The following is a 16,424-nucleotide window of genomic DNA, read 5'->3' as shown; positions in this document are numbered from 1 at the left end:
GTCTACATCCTGGAGGACCTGAGGGTGAGTGTGTTTCCCTTGAAACTCTCTGGTCCACCAGCAGTTCCTGATCAGTAAATCACGGTCAGATATTCACCTGATGAGCAGCATGTATCCTGGTGTTCCTCCCAGCGAGATGATAAAGGAAGTGATGACAGACAGAGCCAGGAAGTAGGGGAAGACTCGATGGCAGCTGTCTCTGTTGTTGCACTGGCCTGCACTGGCCGTGTGATTCCCGACTGCTACACAGCTGCACTGCTCGAACACCTGAAACACACACACACACACAGCACGTCAGACAACAATTAAAGCACATCTCATGCAGCAAAACATCTTTGTCCATTTTGGATTTTTTTTTTTTTTGTCTGATGAAGTATAGGTAATAGGGCATTTCATCTAAAAATGTAATTACAATTTTTATTCATGCAGTTCATTCCTTTAAGCAACAAAGAAATAAAGACAAATTCTTTAAGTGGAAATGAGTTACTCATCCTATGGTTTATCAGAAATGACAACATGATGCACAAATCCTATGACTAATGAGTCCCTAAAAAAAAAATATATATATATCTAATGAAATACATTTTGATGAAGAGTACTGTTCGAGTTATATATTTACCAATAATATTTATTGTAATTATTTTTTTATTTTCTGCTTTTTCTATTGTGGAGTGCACTGCATTGATGCACTTAACAGGTAAATGTAAAACTATACAATTGTTCTAAATGCAAGAAAAAACTATGAAAAATTGGTATTTATAAATTATTGGAATTGTTGATTAAAAAAAATAGAAATAGTAAAATTAAAGCAATTTAGATGAAGTGTATTGCTCAAGTTATTTATTGACCAATTTTGTTGTAATATTTTAATTTTAAATTAGGCATAATAATATGAATGCATTATTTTTCATATTTTCCTATGAATTTTACATGCAAAAGTAACGTAAAAATGTAAAACTGTTGTAAATGTTAAATGCACAGAAGTGTTATTTTAAATGATATTGTAGTTTTTATATATAAAATCACACTGAAGTCTAACGTCAACAGAATCATATAACAAATAATAAAATCAAAGGTAGGTTTACACACACACACACACACACACACACACATATATATATGCAATTAGTCATAAAAAGGTGACAAAAAAGCTCAACAGCATCTGATAAATATACTTTCCACATGCTGAAAAAATAAGAGTCACAATGTGCTCTTTGGTTGACTTCACTCATCAGAAGTCTGAAATTACACCATTTCTTTGTTTAGCAACAGTCTGAAAGGAAGGTGCAAAAGACAGTGTGTATAACAAGTGCTTGAGATGAGAAATGGACACACAGGATGGGAGGGAGGGAGGTAACACAGTCTGCAGATTAAAGTCACAGAGTATCGCAGCCGTTTAGATGGAATGGAAGACACAAGTGACGAGGTTTGCGCTCTCAAAGAGAGATGGGGAAGGAACCGTCTCAGAGAAGGTTGGAGAAGGCTTTGAGCTGAAAACAAACAGGTTGTGCACACCCTTCACAGAGTGCTGGGAAAACCCCAGTTCAAGGCAAATGAAACACAACACAATGTGGCTCGCATTCTTTGAAGGGAACAGGACAACAAACACACGCCATTGTTCCAGAATCACGCTCCTGGTTCAGAGGCCACGCTTACCGTGTCCAGTCCAGAGCCGTGGGACGTCCGGCATCCAGCCAGGCAGGGGGAGAAGTAGGTGAGGCCGTTCTCACCGCACACGGGGTCCCAGTTTGTTTCGGGACACTGACAGTCTGTGTTGCAGGACGCTAAGAGAGAACTGTCCACTTTGTACAGACTTTCCTCCCTGTTAGTTAGACATAACAAGCATACTGTTACTTATCATGCAGATGAAGCACATCATATAATTCATAATTATTATGGTGCATTTATGAACAAATCTTTACTACTCTTCAGCATGTTCAAAACTAGGCATAAAAAACAAATTTTTATATGCAATTTTAGTTTTTTTCCTCCTTTTTCTATTTCCTCCTTTTCTATCGTTAACTAGAACCGAAATCAAAATCATTACTGAAAATAAAAGCATCTTGTTACTTTAAATAAAAGAAACATTAATTGAAATAAAATAATGTAAAAAAAATGGCAACATTTTACAAAAAGGTCTCATCAGTGAATGCATTAACATTAATTAACAATGAACAATATAATTTTACAGCATTTATGAACCTTTGTTATTGTTAAGTTAATGAAAATATTCATTTTAGTTCACAGTACATTAACTAAATGATGATATTAACATTAATAAGATTAATAAATGCAGTAGTTTTATTCATTGTTAGTTCATTTTAACGTGTAAAGTGTAACGAAAAACTTTTAACTCATTTTATTTCTGCTACTTACATTTCTAATTTTTAACTTGACGTACTAAAATAAACTTAAACTGAAAAACAACTATATTATATATTATAAAACTATATATACACAAACACAATAAAACTATGAAAACATAACTAAAAAATAATTACAACTATTAATAAAAATATAAAAATCTCTCAATCACTTTGATTTGATTTGCATTGATGGTGCCACTTTTTTTTTGTCAGATTATCTTTGTATAAGCATACATTTACGAATGTAATAAACATATATATATTTTTTCCAGCCTTAATATATTTTGATGAAGTTCACAGGCAAATGTAAAATATACAATTGTTGTAAAAGTAAAAAAAAAATATTCATATAAAAAAAAGAGTTGCAAAGTGTTTTCCTCTCCTCTCAATGATTATCCTAATTATTCTGCGATTCAGTTTATTCATGATGATATAGTTGCATTTTATTATTTGCATTTAGCATAGTTTGCTTGACCTCATTAGGCCGGCTGCATAATCTGCTCAGACTAGCCTTACAACTAAATCATTTTCACTAAGACATTTCTTTCAAACCATTTTCATAAAAATCTAGGATGGGCTAATTTGAGTCCGTAAAGTACGACCGATTACCCTATGGCTAACTGCGAGTTGTTCAGGGGTGCGTTTCTCAAAACCATAGTTGCTAGCTAAGTTAGTTACTTTGTGGGTTGCAATGCAATTTCCCATTGCCAACCAAGTAAGTTGCTAACAGGTTAGCACCCCAGACTAGTGGCTGTGTTTATGCATCTGGCCCAGATTTGAGCAGAAGCACCACTGACCCTAGTCCAAACTGAAAGTCTCATCATACCCAGTGTATGACCTGGTGATGCCGGCCACGCTGGCATTCTCACATCCCATGGCGAAGAAGAAAAGCGACAGGAAGTAGCCCAGGAGAGACGTTCCCAGCGCAAACTTGGCTGCTCCCATGATGCTCAGCTTGAACTTCTTCATAATCACTCCCCCGGAGAACATTCCCAAAGCTACGGCTGGGATGTTGATCGCTCCTGAAAAAACAGACGGCATCAGGAAAACCTGGATCAAAGGAGCAGTGTCACAGGTTTGAAACAAAATTTAAGGGTTAAGGGATACAGAGTAGGCCTATTTGTTTTCCCTCCGTCTGATTTTCAAACGCTAATGCCGTTTCCCAAAATGCACCAAAGTCTCCGGTGTCTGCATACGTTGTGTGTTGATATTATTTTTGGATTTCGTTCTCTTTCATAAGGTGTAACGGGCCATTTCTCACTGTGATTTAACCGAGCTATAAAAACCTTTAGATTTGATATCAGAACCATTGATTAATATTTAATGCACATGAATAAAATCCAATCAAAACATCAAGCTGTAAGGTCACAGCTGCACCGTGAACTGTAACATATTTGTGCGATTAGAGGAAGACGTCGTACCCATTAAGAAGTTGGCTTTGGACGCTGACTGTCCGTAATGTTGCTCGATGTATTTCGGCTTGTACGTCACCATACCGATCAAAGAGTTGAACTGGATGATGGTGATGCACAGATACAAGAAGTAGACTGGGTTCCCCAAAAGGGATCTGAGCGTTGGCAAAAAGTCTGGAAAACATGGATACAAAATGTTTAGGAATGATGCAAATAGCTGAATTTTATTTGTCAATCCGCCGCATAAATGCACCACAGCTAATACGAATGAATGCGTTTGATACAAGATGATTGACAAACCTTTCTAAGAACTAACTTCACTTGAGTTTATTGGATGCATAGCATTCAAGTATTTAAGCTTTAGTGATGTATAGATATGGCGGAATTAATATTAGTCTGGTTTTCTAAATGACACATTTTTCTTCATTTACAAAAATGTATCTATTTTTTCGCTATTTTAATTCATGCAAGGTTCTGCAAGCAAAAGTTTTGACTGAAAAGGATGCCAATGCTTTCTTTAAGCCTGTAAAGCCTGACATATGGAATAATAGACAGAAAAAAAAAATTGGTTAAACAGTTTATTAAACCTTTAGACAAAAAAAAACAAAAAAAAAAACAAAGGCCAAATTAAATATATTTAATTTTAAAAAAAGCATTTTTGTTGAGTATCATATTAGATCCATTAGGCTTTTATGGCTCATATAGTCTGACATAGCGAGAATATGGAGGAAAAAAAAGAAATGCTTCTATTCAGAGACCCAAACTAAACAAAAATATGAAATTTGGTGCAGATGCTGATATTATTATGGACAAAAAGTATGAAATTCTGATGCATGTAATGTAAATCAATGAGATCTTTTATAACAGCACTTAGCAAATAATTACATAGCATGCAATACATAATCAGTCATCACTCTATATCTCCAATAATATGTCTTATTAAGATAAGATTAAAATGATCCAAACATATAATGCAATGAAACTCAATGATGATTGAGAGATGAACAAATAAACGTTCCTCAAAGATGTGAGATGTTTTGGAGGCTTGGGAAGACCTACAGTGAAAGTGAAGCGTTTAGAAATGTGTCTATCGACTACGATACAGATATTTTCTAGGGTTGCAATAAACGCCAAATGGTTTGATATTTTCTCAATGAATGCAATGACATTCCAACACTTTAAATGGGTCATCGATGTCCAAATAGGCTTTGTATGTAGCCTAGACCAGTGCAGATATCTGATATTTCTGTGAATTCTAGCTGATTTACCTTTGGCCATTTCTAGGAAGTTGGCTGGCTGGTCTGCGTGGTACTTGTGCTCCAGCAGGGGCGAGTCTTTGATGAATTGGGTCCGCTCTGGAGAATATTTGGCAAGCCGTTTCTCTGGCAGGGGCAAAGACTTGGGCAAGAACCAAAACGGCGCCGCCGAGAGCAGGGTGATGAATCCTGCAATAAGGTATCCCAGCCACCATGCGCCCACCCAGCGTGCATCTCCCGGGGTGATGCTAATGCTCTCTGTGAGAAGACAGTCACACACACACACACACATATGTCAACAGAGAGAACACAGACGCTATGAGTCTCACTGCAGCTCATCACATGTTCAGAATATTTGGGGCATGCAGACAGCCGAGGCAGACACAGACTGTGATCCACAGACAGTCTCAGATGATAGATCTGTAGATCAAAACCTTCGTAGCATTTCATGTAAACATGTAATGGAGCAACCAAACACATTTTTTTGCCACATTAAATTCCGAAACACGAAACGAGATATTGAGCAGAATGTTCAAACTGCTCTTTTCCATACAAAAAGATGGTGATTTGTACTGTCAAGATTGAAAAAGCAGCATCAAAGTGATCTTTATGACTGCTGCACTGTACATTTCAAGTCTTTTCCAAGTCACTCTGTAACGTGTTAAAAATGTCATGAGCCTCAAACCTAGATTTCTAATTCAATCCAAGTGTGAATTAGTCTTTTGGAGCTTGGAAGAAAAAATGCATTTACACATTTGTTGTATTTAAAAAACAAACAAACAAACAAACAAAAACCTGTCAGACTTTTGTGTTTGACAGAAGAGAAAAAAATAAATATATATATATATATATATATATATATATATATATATAAAAAAACAACAACAAAAAAAAAACTGTCACATTTGATTAATTTAATACATCCAAGGTATTACAGTTTCTATAAAAATATATAAAAACATTGATAATAATCAGAAATGTTTCTTGAGCAGCAGATCAGCATATTAATCTGATTTCTGAAGATCATGTGACACTGACGACTGGAGAAATGATGCTGAAAATACAGCTTTCATCACAGGAATAAATTACATTTGAAAGTATATTCAAAAAATAAATAGCTATTTTAATTTGTCATATTTTTTTTATCAAATAAATGCAGCCTTTCTGAGCATGAGAAACTTAAAACTCCTTATTATTATGAAGTCTTTAGTATTGCATCATGTATAAGTGTATAAATCTATACAGAAACAATACTCCAGAAAGGATTTATGTATAGTTATGTATTGTCTGTGTGGTTTTAATGTCCACTAAATAAAATGAATGCCAAAACATGTGATATAGTTTTTATTGGCTGAATATTTACTATACAATATCTTACAGCTTAACTTTACTGCCAAATGTCTTGACTTCAGGGTGTAACGCTATATTCTCCATGAAGAAATGGCCTGTGTCTATGACACGCATTATTTCACATACATAAACATTGCCAAAGCCAAAAAAAATTCTGGAAGGAATTAGCTTTGCACAACATGATGGACTCATCACTGATTTCTGTTAATATCATGCAGTTTAAGGATATTGCATGTTTCATCTCATGCCCCGTTTAACCTCCCAGTCTCATTTCACAGGCAAAATAACTGCTGGATAAATCGCAGCTTAACATGTATGACCCTTTACATCGTCCCTAATCAAATAAAGAGTGCATTCGGACGCCAGAATCACACTCAGATCCAACATAAACAGCCTCCGTGGCTTTCAAACAAGAAACAACAAAGTCTCCTATTTCCTCCTGCTTTTGTTTGAAACACTAACAAAATGAGACTAATATGAATAAACTGGATTTCCTCCAGATGTGAGGAGCAAATCCTCGATTTTGTGTGTTTTTGATTCACTAGTCTAGTCAAGATGAGGGAAAAACTAATGAAAACATACAGAACAGACTTGACTTGTACATTTCCAGAGACATATGGCATACAGATGCAACTGAATTCAGTGACTCCTTTAGGAAAGAGTGAATCATACAACAGCACCGTTTCACTCACCCATGTTGACAAATCCAATGTCCACGTATATCTTGGCACAGACGGACCCCAGCAGGTAGCCGAACACCGGACCGATGACTGATATCGTCTGGACGCATCCTAATGCAGACGGCAAGAATCGATTAATTCGGGCTGTTCACCAAGAAAGACAGTGCTCTCTAGGAAAAACAGTTAATACCAGGAAACCGTCAAAGGGAAAAACTGTCTGTGACTTTCATTGAATTTGTGGCAACCGATGAAGCAGCAAATGCATGTGTCCTATTCTCTCTAATCATAAATGCATGAACAAACTTGTAGATGTACCGATGTAGAAGGCTGCGTTCTCCTCCAGAGCGTAATCATCGATGTAGGAGATTCCCAAAGGTTGCACTGGGGTCTCACCGATTCCTCGCAAGATATTCCCAAGGAAAACATAGATCCACATGGACAACACGGACTCGTGTTCGCAACCTGAGAAAGAGGGAAGAGAGGGTGAGAAGGTCTGCAAATGAAAGGCATTTCGAGAAATCAATACTTTTATAATGAGACCGGACAAACAGGCGATGACAGATTACTGCACAGCCATGCATCTAAAAAAAAGGCCTAATATTAGTTAATTTGATGATGCTGAATTAAAAATTGTTGATAAAACTTTTTTTTTGCAAAATAAGATTAAATATCTTTTCTAACTGCATAAGTATGTATCAGCTTAAGTGCACATGTCAAATGTCAAAGGTTTCGAGTGGAGTGAAAAAATATGTTCAAATACTTCATTTAATGTCAACAAACTTTACAAACTAAGCTTTTTTCACAAAATCTGTCATTTTTCTTCACTATTTGGATGTAAACTGGCTCAGATGAAGACTGGGATCATGTCTTTGTCACAGTTTTTCTGGTAATTAAAGGATAATTCAAGACTCCTCATCTTTCAAATGGCTGTAAAAAGAACAATACAACAAACCGCATAGATTTTGTGAGAGAAAGTGTGTCATGCTTGAGCGGTTTGGGAATCAGCACACACACTTAGTCAGAAATAAGTAGTGGATTTCATTCAGCAAATATGATGCCCTAGAAAGACTATATTAAACCAGGCTTTAAAACTAGTTTAAACTCTAACACAAGCCGTAGGTGGATCTGTACCTGAGCTCGGCGCTGAAGAAGCGCTGGGACCCACGGCCGGGACGCTTGACCTCACTGGACATGGAGAGAGGTTACTGGTGGAGTTCACTGATGATCGAATCGATGTTTCAAACTTGTAGCTGCGTAGAAATCATCAACAAGTCAGCAGAAGAAATCAGAAATCATGTCACATGACAGCAAAAGTTACACAGATTGATGAAACAAACAAACATATTTGGATCAGAATACAGTTTTTTATTTTTTATTTTGTCAACAATAAGGTAGACGCGAAAGATGCATCATAAAAAAAGTAAAAAAAAAAATAAAATTAAAAAGTATGTTTAATTATTTTTATTTTGTCAACAATAAGGACCGAAAAAACATAATATTGACAATTAACTAATAAAACAATTAAATATGTTACAGTACTGTCAACAATAATGAAAAGCTAAAAATATCATAATGATAGTTAATAATAATTATATATATAGTTTTTTTATTTTGTCAACAATGAGAACAGAAAATATTTATCAAAATGATAATTATAATTAAAAAAAGAGCTTTTATTTTGTCAATAATACAGATGAACAAGATATATGATATATAATGATAATTAAATAAAATTAGTTAAAAATATTTGTTTTATTTTGCCAGTAATTAAATAAAAATAATGCGTCTTAATGATAATTCAATAAATAAAAAAGTTAAACATAAATACAAAATCTTAAATAATAATAATTAAAGTTATACTGTTAACAAGCATATAAGAAAAAATCATCTAGTATTTTGAGACCAAGCCATACATTTATAAACTAAACTAATTTGTATAGATGAATCATCTGTATATTACAACCTATATCTGCACAGACAGTGAATAAAATGCACAGGTGAACCTCAAATCAATCACACTCTAGTCAGACGGAGCAGTTCACATTGTCAACATGCTGTTGCTGTAAAAAACGGGATGCAATACAGAATGCATCATTTCTATAAATAAAGTGCTTCAAAAACATGGCCTAGATAGGAACATTAACATTAAAATTCAGCATGTCAATCCATCACGGATATTTCACTCGAGTCACTTTAAATATACCCAAGCTGTGGTGCCTTTGAAGAGCCGCATGTAAAACTGAAAACCTGGCACACTTTCAAGGTTGAGATTGCAAGTCGATGTACAAGGATGAAGTCGAATTTGAATGAGCAGAGTGAGGTCATGCAAAATTCTGTTTGTTCTGTATATAAACTAAAAATGTTTCCTTGATACAGCAGCTTTACGATGGCAAAAAACACATCTGATAAAGACAGGGAACAAACACACACTAAATAAAACTCCATGGCGTTTGTGGGCAGGGGAATACACTGGATTGATGTGACCCTTTAAAACAGCTCACCATCCTCACATCACACACATTTTCAACTTGGCTTACCGTCCGATTATAAAATGCGGCAAGGCAATTAAAAAAGTCCCAAGTGACATCAACAGGCAGCCGATGGCGATGATCTTCGGACGGTGAAGTTTGGCACCAAAGTAACTCACGAAGGCGATCACTAACAAGTTACCTAGAAGCAGAGAATCAGACAAACATTTGTGATGTGGAAATTGTGAATGAGATTGAGATGTGCTGAAAGTGTACTTCCCCTTAGTCCATCCAAGATGTAAATGATTTTGTTTCTTTATCAGAACCGATTAAGATGAATCTAGCATTCCATCACTTGCTCAGCAGTTGATGCTCTGCAAGTGAATGGGTGCCGTCAGAATGAGAGTCCAAACAGCTCTCACAATAATCCACAAGTAATTCACACCACTCCAGTCCATCAATTAATGTCTTGTGAAGACAAAAGAAACCAATCCATCAAGATGTTTTTAGCGTCAAACTACTGCTTCCTCCATGATATTGCTTTTTGCAGTGAAAAACGAATCTGCTCTGAATCAGGAGAGAAATCTGCACAAATCAAGCACCTTTACAACGTTTTTTTGAACACACAGGTTTTCTCTTCTCAAGATTTTAACTGACTGACTGGAGTGGTGTGGATTACTTTTTGATTATTGTGATGTTTTTATCAGCTGTTTGGACTCTCATTCTGACGGTACCCATTCACTGCAGAGACCCATTGGTGAGCAACTGATGCAATGCTTCATTTCTCAACATCTGCTGAAGAAACAAACTCATCTAGTGAATCATCAAATGAATTCTCAGCCAATCTTCTTTTTTTTGCATGAACTATTCCTTTAAAGTAAACAATTGTAAAATAAAATGATAACCCATGAGTGCACGTATGTGCTCCACAAAGTCTCTGAACATGATGCTTCCCAACTGATTTCTACATGATTGACCTCTTTGTCTGTGAGGGGCATTTATTGGCCGATTTATTTGGTTTCTGAGCTTCACAGCTCCATGAACGGAGGTCTTTGTGAGGACGATTATAGCACAGCTCTGAACCCGGTGTGGCGGTCAGGAAATTTCATGGCCTTAATGGGAACAGGAATTCTCAGACGTTTACACCACGGCTCAGTTTGAAAGGAGGTCAGCTTAAGCAAAAAGAAACAACTCACCCAAACATTTATAAAACACACAACAATACATTTTATTTATAATGCGCCTTTCACATGCTCAAAGCGCTACAACATACGCACAAAATAGTCAAACAATCAAACAAACATTGCAGTAAAAAAAATAAGTATAAAAAAAAACACAATTTATAAATTAAAAGCTTGAGTAAAAAGATGTGTCTTAAGAAGTCTCTTAAAACAATCCACAGAAGCAATGCATTGTGCATGCAATGTTTCTCAGATGGAAAAAAGCAACCTTCGTTATGTTATTAAAATGAGAATTAAAAGTTAGCTGGGCATCACAAATAACCCAGAAATTACGAGCCTGGCCAGAAGGGGACAACTGGGTGTTGTCTACTGAGATTCTAAAATCCGTACATTTACTGACATTCAAAGGGGTGCCAATTAATAAGACTTCAGTTTTGGAGCAGTTTAGTTTAGGAAAGTTGCGTTTCATCCACCCTTTAATTTCCATCAAACAGTCAGACAGGTTTGAAGAGGAAAAATTAAGACCAGACTGAGAGCTGATATAAATTTAGGTGTCGTCTGCATAGCAGTGATAGCTCAGACCATATTTCTGAACATTTAAATACTAAATAAAGTAGGTCCCAAGACTCACCCCTGAGGGACACCCTGACACAGAGAAACAGTCTGAGATCTGTTTGAACCCAGGTAGACAAATTATGAACGACCTGAGAGGTAAGATTTAATAACACACAGCAGCCTTTGTTCGGCAGGTTTTCCGGGCACTTGTTGATAACAGGGACGTAAGACAGCAAGACAGTGATGCTAACTCTGACACATGATCTCTGCGAGGCTGCACGCCGTTTCCCATTGCCATAACAACACTCCTATGGAAACACTGGTTGCTAGGGCCACGTTAGCGGCGGCTGCAAAAGTGTGAGCAGGGTTTAGCCTCGCTTCCACTCTAGACTATGATTTTACATGCACAAAGATAAATAAAGAGCTGAGTCACTTTTGAAGCTCATCGGAATAAAACTTTGATTATAAACATTTAAATGGTGTTTCTGTGGCATACTTTTTTTATTTTAGTACTGGCATCCATGCACACCTGCAAAGGTCGAAAAATTAACTGATTAAGATTTTGGGATAAGCATTATAAATTAATAATATAATATGTTAATAATAATAATAATAGTAAACACAACTATAATTATGTAATATGATTAAATAATACATTAATATAAATATTTTATTTTGTAAATATTATATTTATTTTTATATAAATATTTGCACTTTTATTCAACAAGAATGCATTAAATAGATTCATATTAAGATTTTATTTTGTATATTTTACATTTATTTTCTAAATATTGAATACGTTGAATAGATTAATATTTGTTTTTTAAATATTATATTTTTATTTATTTTCTAAATATAATAAATATATAAATTTTAATATCTTATTTTTGTAAATACTATATTTAAATTATATTACTATTACATTTTATTCCTTCAGAATGCATTAAACAGATTAATATTTTAATTTATGTATTTAATATTTATTTACTAAATATTATATTTATATTTATTATATAAATATTTGTACTTTTTTCAGCAAGGATGCATTAAATGAATCAAAGTAACAGTAAAGACATTTATAATTTATAAAGATTTCCAATTCAAATAAATGTGGTTCCTTTGAACTTTTTATTCATCAAAGAATGCAAACAAATGATGCAAACAAGTTTCATGGTAATAACATATTTTCTTTGGGACACTGCTATTTAGAAAAGTAAAGCATTTTAATGTTATGTAATGATTTATACATGTGGAAACTAAAAAATGCAATTTGCATTTGTGAAGATGAGAGCTCTTCACACTGTCGGATTTGTTGGATGACTGCACTGCAGTGTGAATTGCAGCACACGCGATGCATCTCAGTATTATTTTGCACCAGTGCAACGAGCGTTGCAGATGCTGAGAAAGGCTTGACAAGAACCTTGGCAGCTGGTTGGGAGACATGACGGGATCGAAACCTAGCAAAAGGTCTGCTGACGCATGAAGATCCGGTTCTTACCTATTTCAAAGCTGCCATCAATGACACCTATTAAGTAACTGGGGATGTCGAAGCGTCTTTCCAGCTGAGTTATTGTGCTTTTCATATAGCTCCCAGATAATGCCTTGGCGAAGTAGGCAAAGGACAAGGCCACAAGGAACATCTGTAATGAGACACAGAAAGAGAGAGGTTTTATTCACCAGCGCTTCGTCAGATGCTGCATGCACATCTCGCTCTCCCTCATTAACCTATTTTTGGACATGGAAGCAACTCTTCATTAATATGCATTTAAAATTGTAGGGAACCAGAGTAGAGATGGAGAGATGGAGGTGGGTGCATTTCTCAAACTGCATTGCATTATGGGTAGTGGCGACAAAAAGCGGATTAGGAGATCTTATGTCATGCTCTTGAGCGATGCTACTGCACTCAACCACAGTGACGTAAACCTCAACATGAGCAAAACAAAGGCAAAATGAGTCGCTGCTTTTGATGATGAAACACTGACACTTTTATCATCTGTTGTTGGGGTTTCTGGGTCAAAATCATCAGCATTCGCTGAGGTTTTACCTCGGCACGGTGGTGCATCTTCACTCTTGTGGGGTCTTGCGCACATGTGCACACTCGCTGCATCCAAATTAATAATCAACAGAAAGGTGGACAACAGAAGGGCGAAGAAGCGAAGAGAGAAGAGGCAAAAAAAAGACGAAGCCAGAAGAGACGAGACGAGAAGCCTTTGATGATCAAATCATCAGCTTTACACTCCTCTTTCAACCCACACTTGAATTTTTCATGTACAAAGAAGGAAAAAAGAGCTGAATCATTTTTGAAGCTCATCGGCATAAAACTTTTGATTAAAACTATCTTTTTATAAACTGTTTGTAACCCGGTTGAAATAATTTTCTTTAGTATAACATGTACTAGTTTGAATAATTAATTTCATAGTTTAATAAAATAGTTTAAGGTTAAAAAAGGTAAAAATTCATTGACTGGCAAAGAAATGTTGATTTTGCTCAATGAGAGAAATACATATGGTGTAATATTCATTTATGGTATACAGCATTTAAAATGTTAAATATTTGTTGGGTAATGATATATGTTAAAATGTTTAAAAGATGCCTGTGAAAATAATAAGAAAGAGTTACACAAATGTTTTGTGAATTTATTTTATTTCTGAAAGTTTTGTGTATGATCCAATCACTGGAGAGGTCAAGGGTAAGAAGGAAGTAGAGACAGACGTGAGTGAGACGAACGTGAGTGAGTTGGTGCGGAGAAAAAAAGACGGTTGCTGTTAATTGTAATGCACCTGAAAATTAAAGTGTTCAACACGAACACTTATACTTATACCAGTAATTAGTGGTGATAGTTGTGTTTGTTTGAGTGAAAAACTCATCCGTTACAACAGACATATGTTTCAGTCAGCCGCTGATTTAGTGGTTATTGTTTTACATGGACTTTGCTGATAAGCTAGCGGCCAGCGACCTTAATTAGTTAAGCCTGTGTGAAAATATGAAACGGACGATGATCAAAGACTTTCCTGGAGCCGGATAGCGTTGTCGAGTGATGGACTGGGCTGAGATCGTTCAACCGTGTGAATCTTCTCTTGATCAATCTTCTCATCATCACGAATCCTCTCCACCTGTCTTCTGCTGCTGACGCCGTTGTTCCGAAGCACGTGAGATTACATGCACCTTGAAAAAAGTTACCATTTGTTTGTTTGGCCTTTGTGGTGAAACAGCCATTGAGTTTAAGGCTACAACGTACCCGAGCTACATTCAGGCCTGCATCATTTGAACACTTGAAGGGTATTTAATTTTAAGATTTTTGCCGGCTATTTTATTTTCTTGGGCCCTTATTTGTTTAATGTGATTTAAATGCAGCTGTGATGTGAAAAGTGAGTTGTACCAGACATATTTAATTTCTGACGTTTTTTTCTAAGTAAATCTGTTTTATATATTTTTTTAAAAAACCTTTGTGGTTACTGACTCTTTTGATATTTCAGTTAATTAAGAAAAAGAGTACAATTTGGGTTAAATTGGAAATTGTTTATAGGAGAAGAGTAATTTCAAGACCTTTAATTTCCTGTTAAAGTGTTAGTATTACTGTTTAAATTGTGATTTAAAGGGGAATAGTGTTTTACTTAAAAAGATAGTAACAACACACACACAAGTTAGATACACTTACATTTATTTGTGAAACCTCACTTATTTGATTTAAAAGATATTTAAAGAACTCAGGATAGCCACCTCTCATTATAGTTCAGCACGCTAGAGAGGCGCTACATGTTTATTAAATTAAATTGACATTTCTTGCATCCCTGAACTTTATAAAATGATCATTACAATATCAATAGATACTTTTTATAGTATATATATATATATATATATATATATATATATATATATATATATATATATATATATATATATATTCATTCTACTATAAAAATAAAATTTTTAGTTATCTAATATTATAATGATAATATTATAATGCTATTTTTAAAAGTTATGGGATGCAATATATAAACATTATGATGCTCACTAAGACTGCATTTATTTGATTAAAAATACAGTAAAATTGTGAAATATTATTAACATTTTCTATTTTAAAATGTGATTTATTTATATATATATATATATATATATATATATATATATATATCGGACGGTAACCTCAAATCATCATAGATTTATTGTCCTTCATCACAACTTAGATCACATTACACATGTGCGCAGAAATATGACCGGCAGCCAACAGCAACACATGCTGGCCATGGCCTCTGGGCTAATTTTCGGCTTTAACAACAGTCCAGAGATTTCCTCACTCAAGAGCACATAGGTCCCTTCACGCACTTATGGATTTCCCAAGCATGTCATGCACTGATGTCTGCAGGTTACGCTCCATAGCTCTGGAACAGTGCAGAACCGAATGCCTTCGTACTTTGACGATAACATTATAGAAAAACTTTGTACTTTAGCATTTCCTCACTTTTGGTCCATTGACATTTTCCATGATGTAACAGATTGTCATTAAACTCATATTTGTATTATTTTAGCTTTTTGCCAAGGCGTCATTTCTTATTTTCATTTAAATAAAGTTTAAATAATTATAAAATAACTAAAACTAAATAAACTTAAACTAAACACCAGAAATTATAGACAGTAGATAAATAAATACTTAAAAATTAAAAATAAATTACTAAAAATAAAAATACAATTAAACACCTACACCTATATAAAATTAATAAATAAATAAAATGAAATTTATATTCTCTCATTTATATTAAATTTACTGCAATAACTAAATAAACAAAAAAAATGTTTTAACTACATAGGCATTTAAAAATAAGAGATAAAAATAATACAAGAAAATGACTAAAACTTTAACGAAAATTCTAATTAAAATATAGCAATAAAATCTCATTCAAAATAATGAGAAAGATATAATATTAGATCAATGGCACTATTTTTTTTTACTACTTTTTTATTTAAAGCCATTGAAATATTTTACATAGAAAAAAGGCAATTCAATGTATATTTTTAACAGATTAAACTCATTTGCATGACTTTTTCTTGTCAGTATATTTTGATATTTCTATTTTTTAACTGACTGTGACGACTTCCAGATACAGATAAAACTTTTTAGTCCAAGCAATACCATAATTCACAAATATTTGGGATCA

The 16,424-nt window shown here is 34.6% G+C and overlaps 1 protein-coding gene across 2 annotated transcripts in view; it reads right to left on the bottom strand.

The window, feature by feature from the left end:
• Positions 1 to 16,424, bottom strand: part of LOC127978948 (solute carrier organic anion transporter family member 1C1-like) — a 33,693-nt gene that overhangs the window by 5,831 nt on the left and 11,438 nt on the right. For both annotated transcript variants that reach the window (XM_052583982.1, XM_052583973.1), the window contains exons 3-12: positions 12,767 to 12,908; positions 9,602 to 9,734; positions 8,196 to 8,314; positions 7,380 to 7,526; positions 7,077 to 7,175; positions 5,047 to 5,292; positions 3,788 to 3,952; positions 3,193 to 3,388; positions 1,657 to 1,822; positions 98 to 267 (exon numbers count right to left, since the gene is read on the bottom strand). In XM_052583982.1, the coding sequence (XP_052439942.1) occupies positions 98 to 267; positions 1,657 to 1,822; positions 3,193 to 3,388; positions 3,788 to 3,952; positions 5,047 to 5,292; positions 7,077 to 7,175; positions 7,380 to 7,526; positions 8,196 to 8,314; positions 9,602 to 9,734; positions 12,767 to 12,908 (1,583 nt within the window). The remainder of the gene's footprint in view (positions 1 to 97; positions 268 to 1,656; positions 1,823 to 3,192; positions 3,389 to 3,787; positions 3,953 to 5,046; positions 5,293 to 7,076; positions 7,176 to 7,379; positions 7,527 to 8,195; positions 8,315 to 9,601; positions 9,735 to 12,766; positions 12,909 to 16,424) is intronic.

Source organism: Carassius gibelio, chromosome A4 (genome assembly GCF_023724105.1).
Source record: "Carassius gibelio isolate Cgi1373 ecotype wild population from Czech Republic chromosome A4, carGib1.2-hapl.c, whole genome shotgun sequence".
NCBI classification, from domain to species: Eukaryota; Metazoa; Chordata; class Actinopteri; order Cypriniformes; family Cyprinidae; genus Carassius; species Carassius gibelio.
Note: the sequence above shows the minus strand (reverse complement) of the source record. Positions and strands in the feature narration are given on the sequence as shown.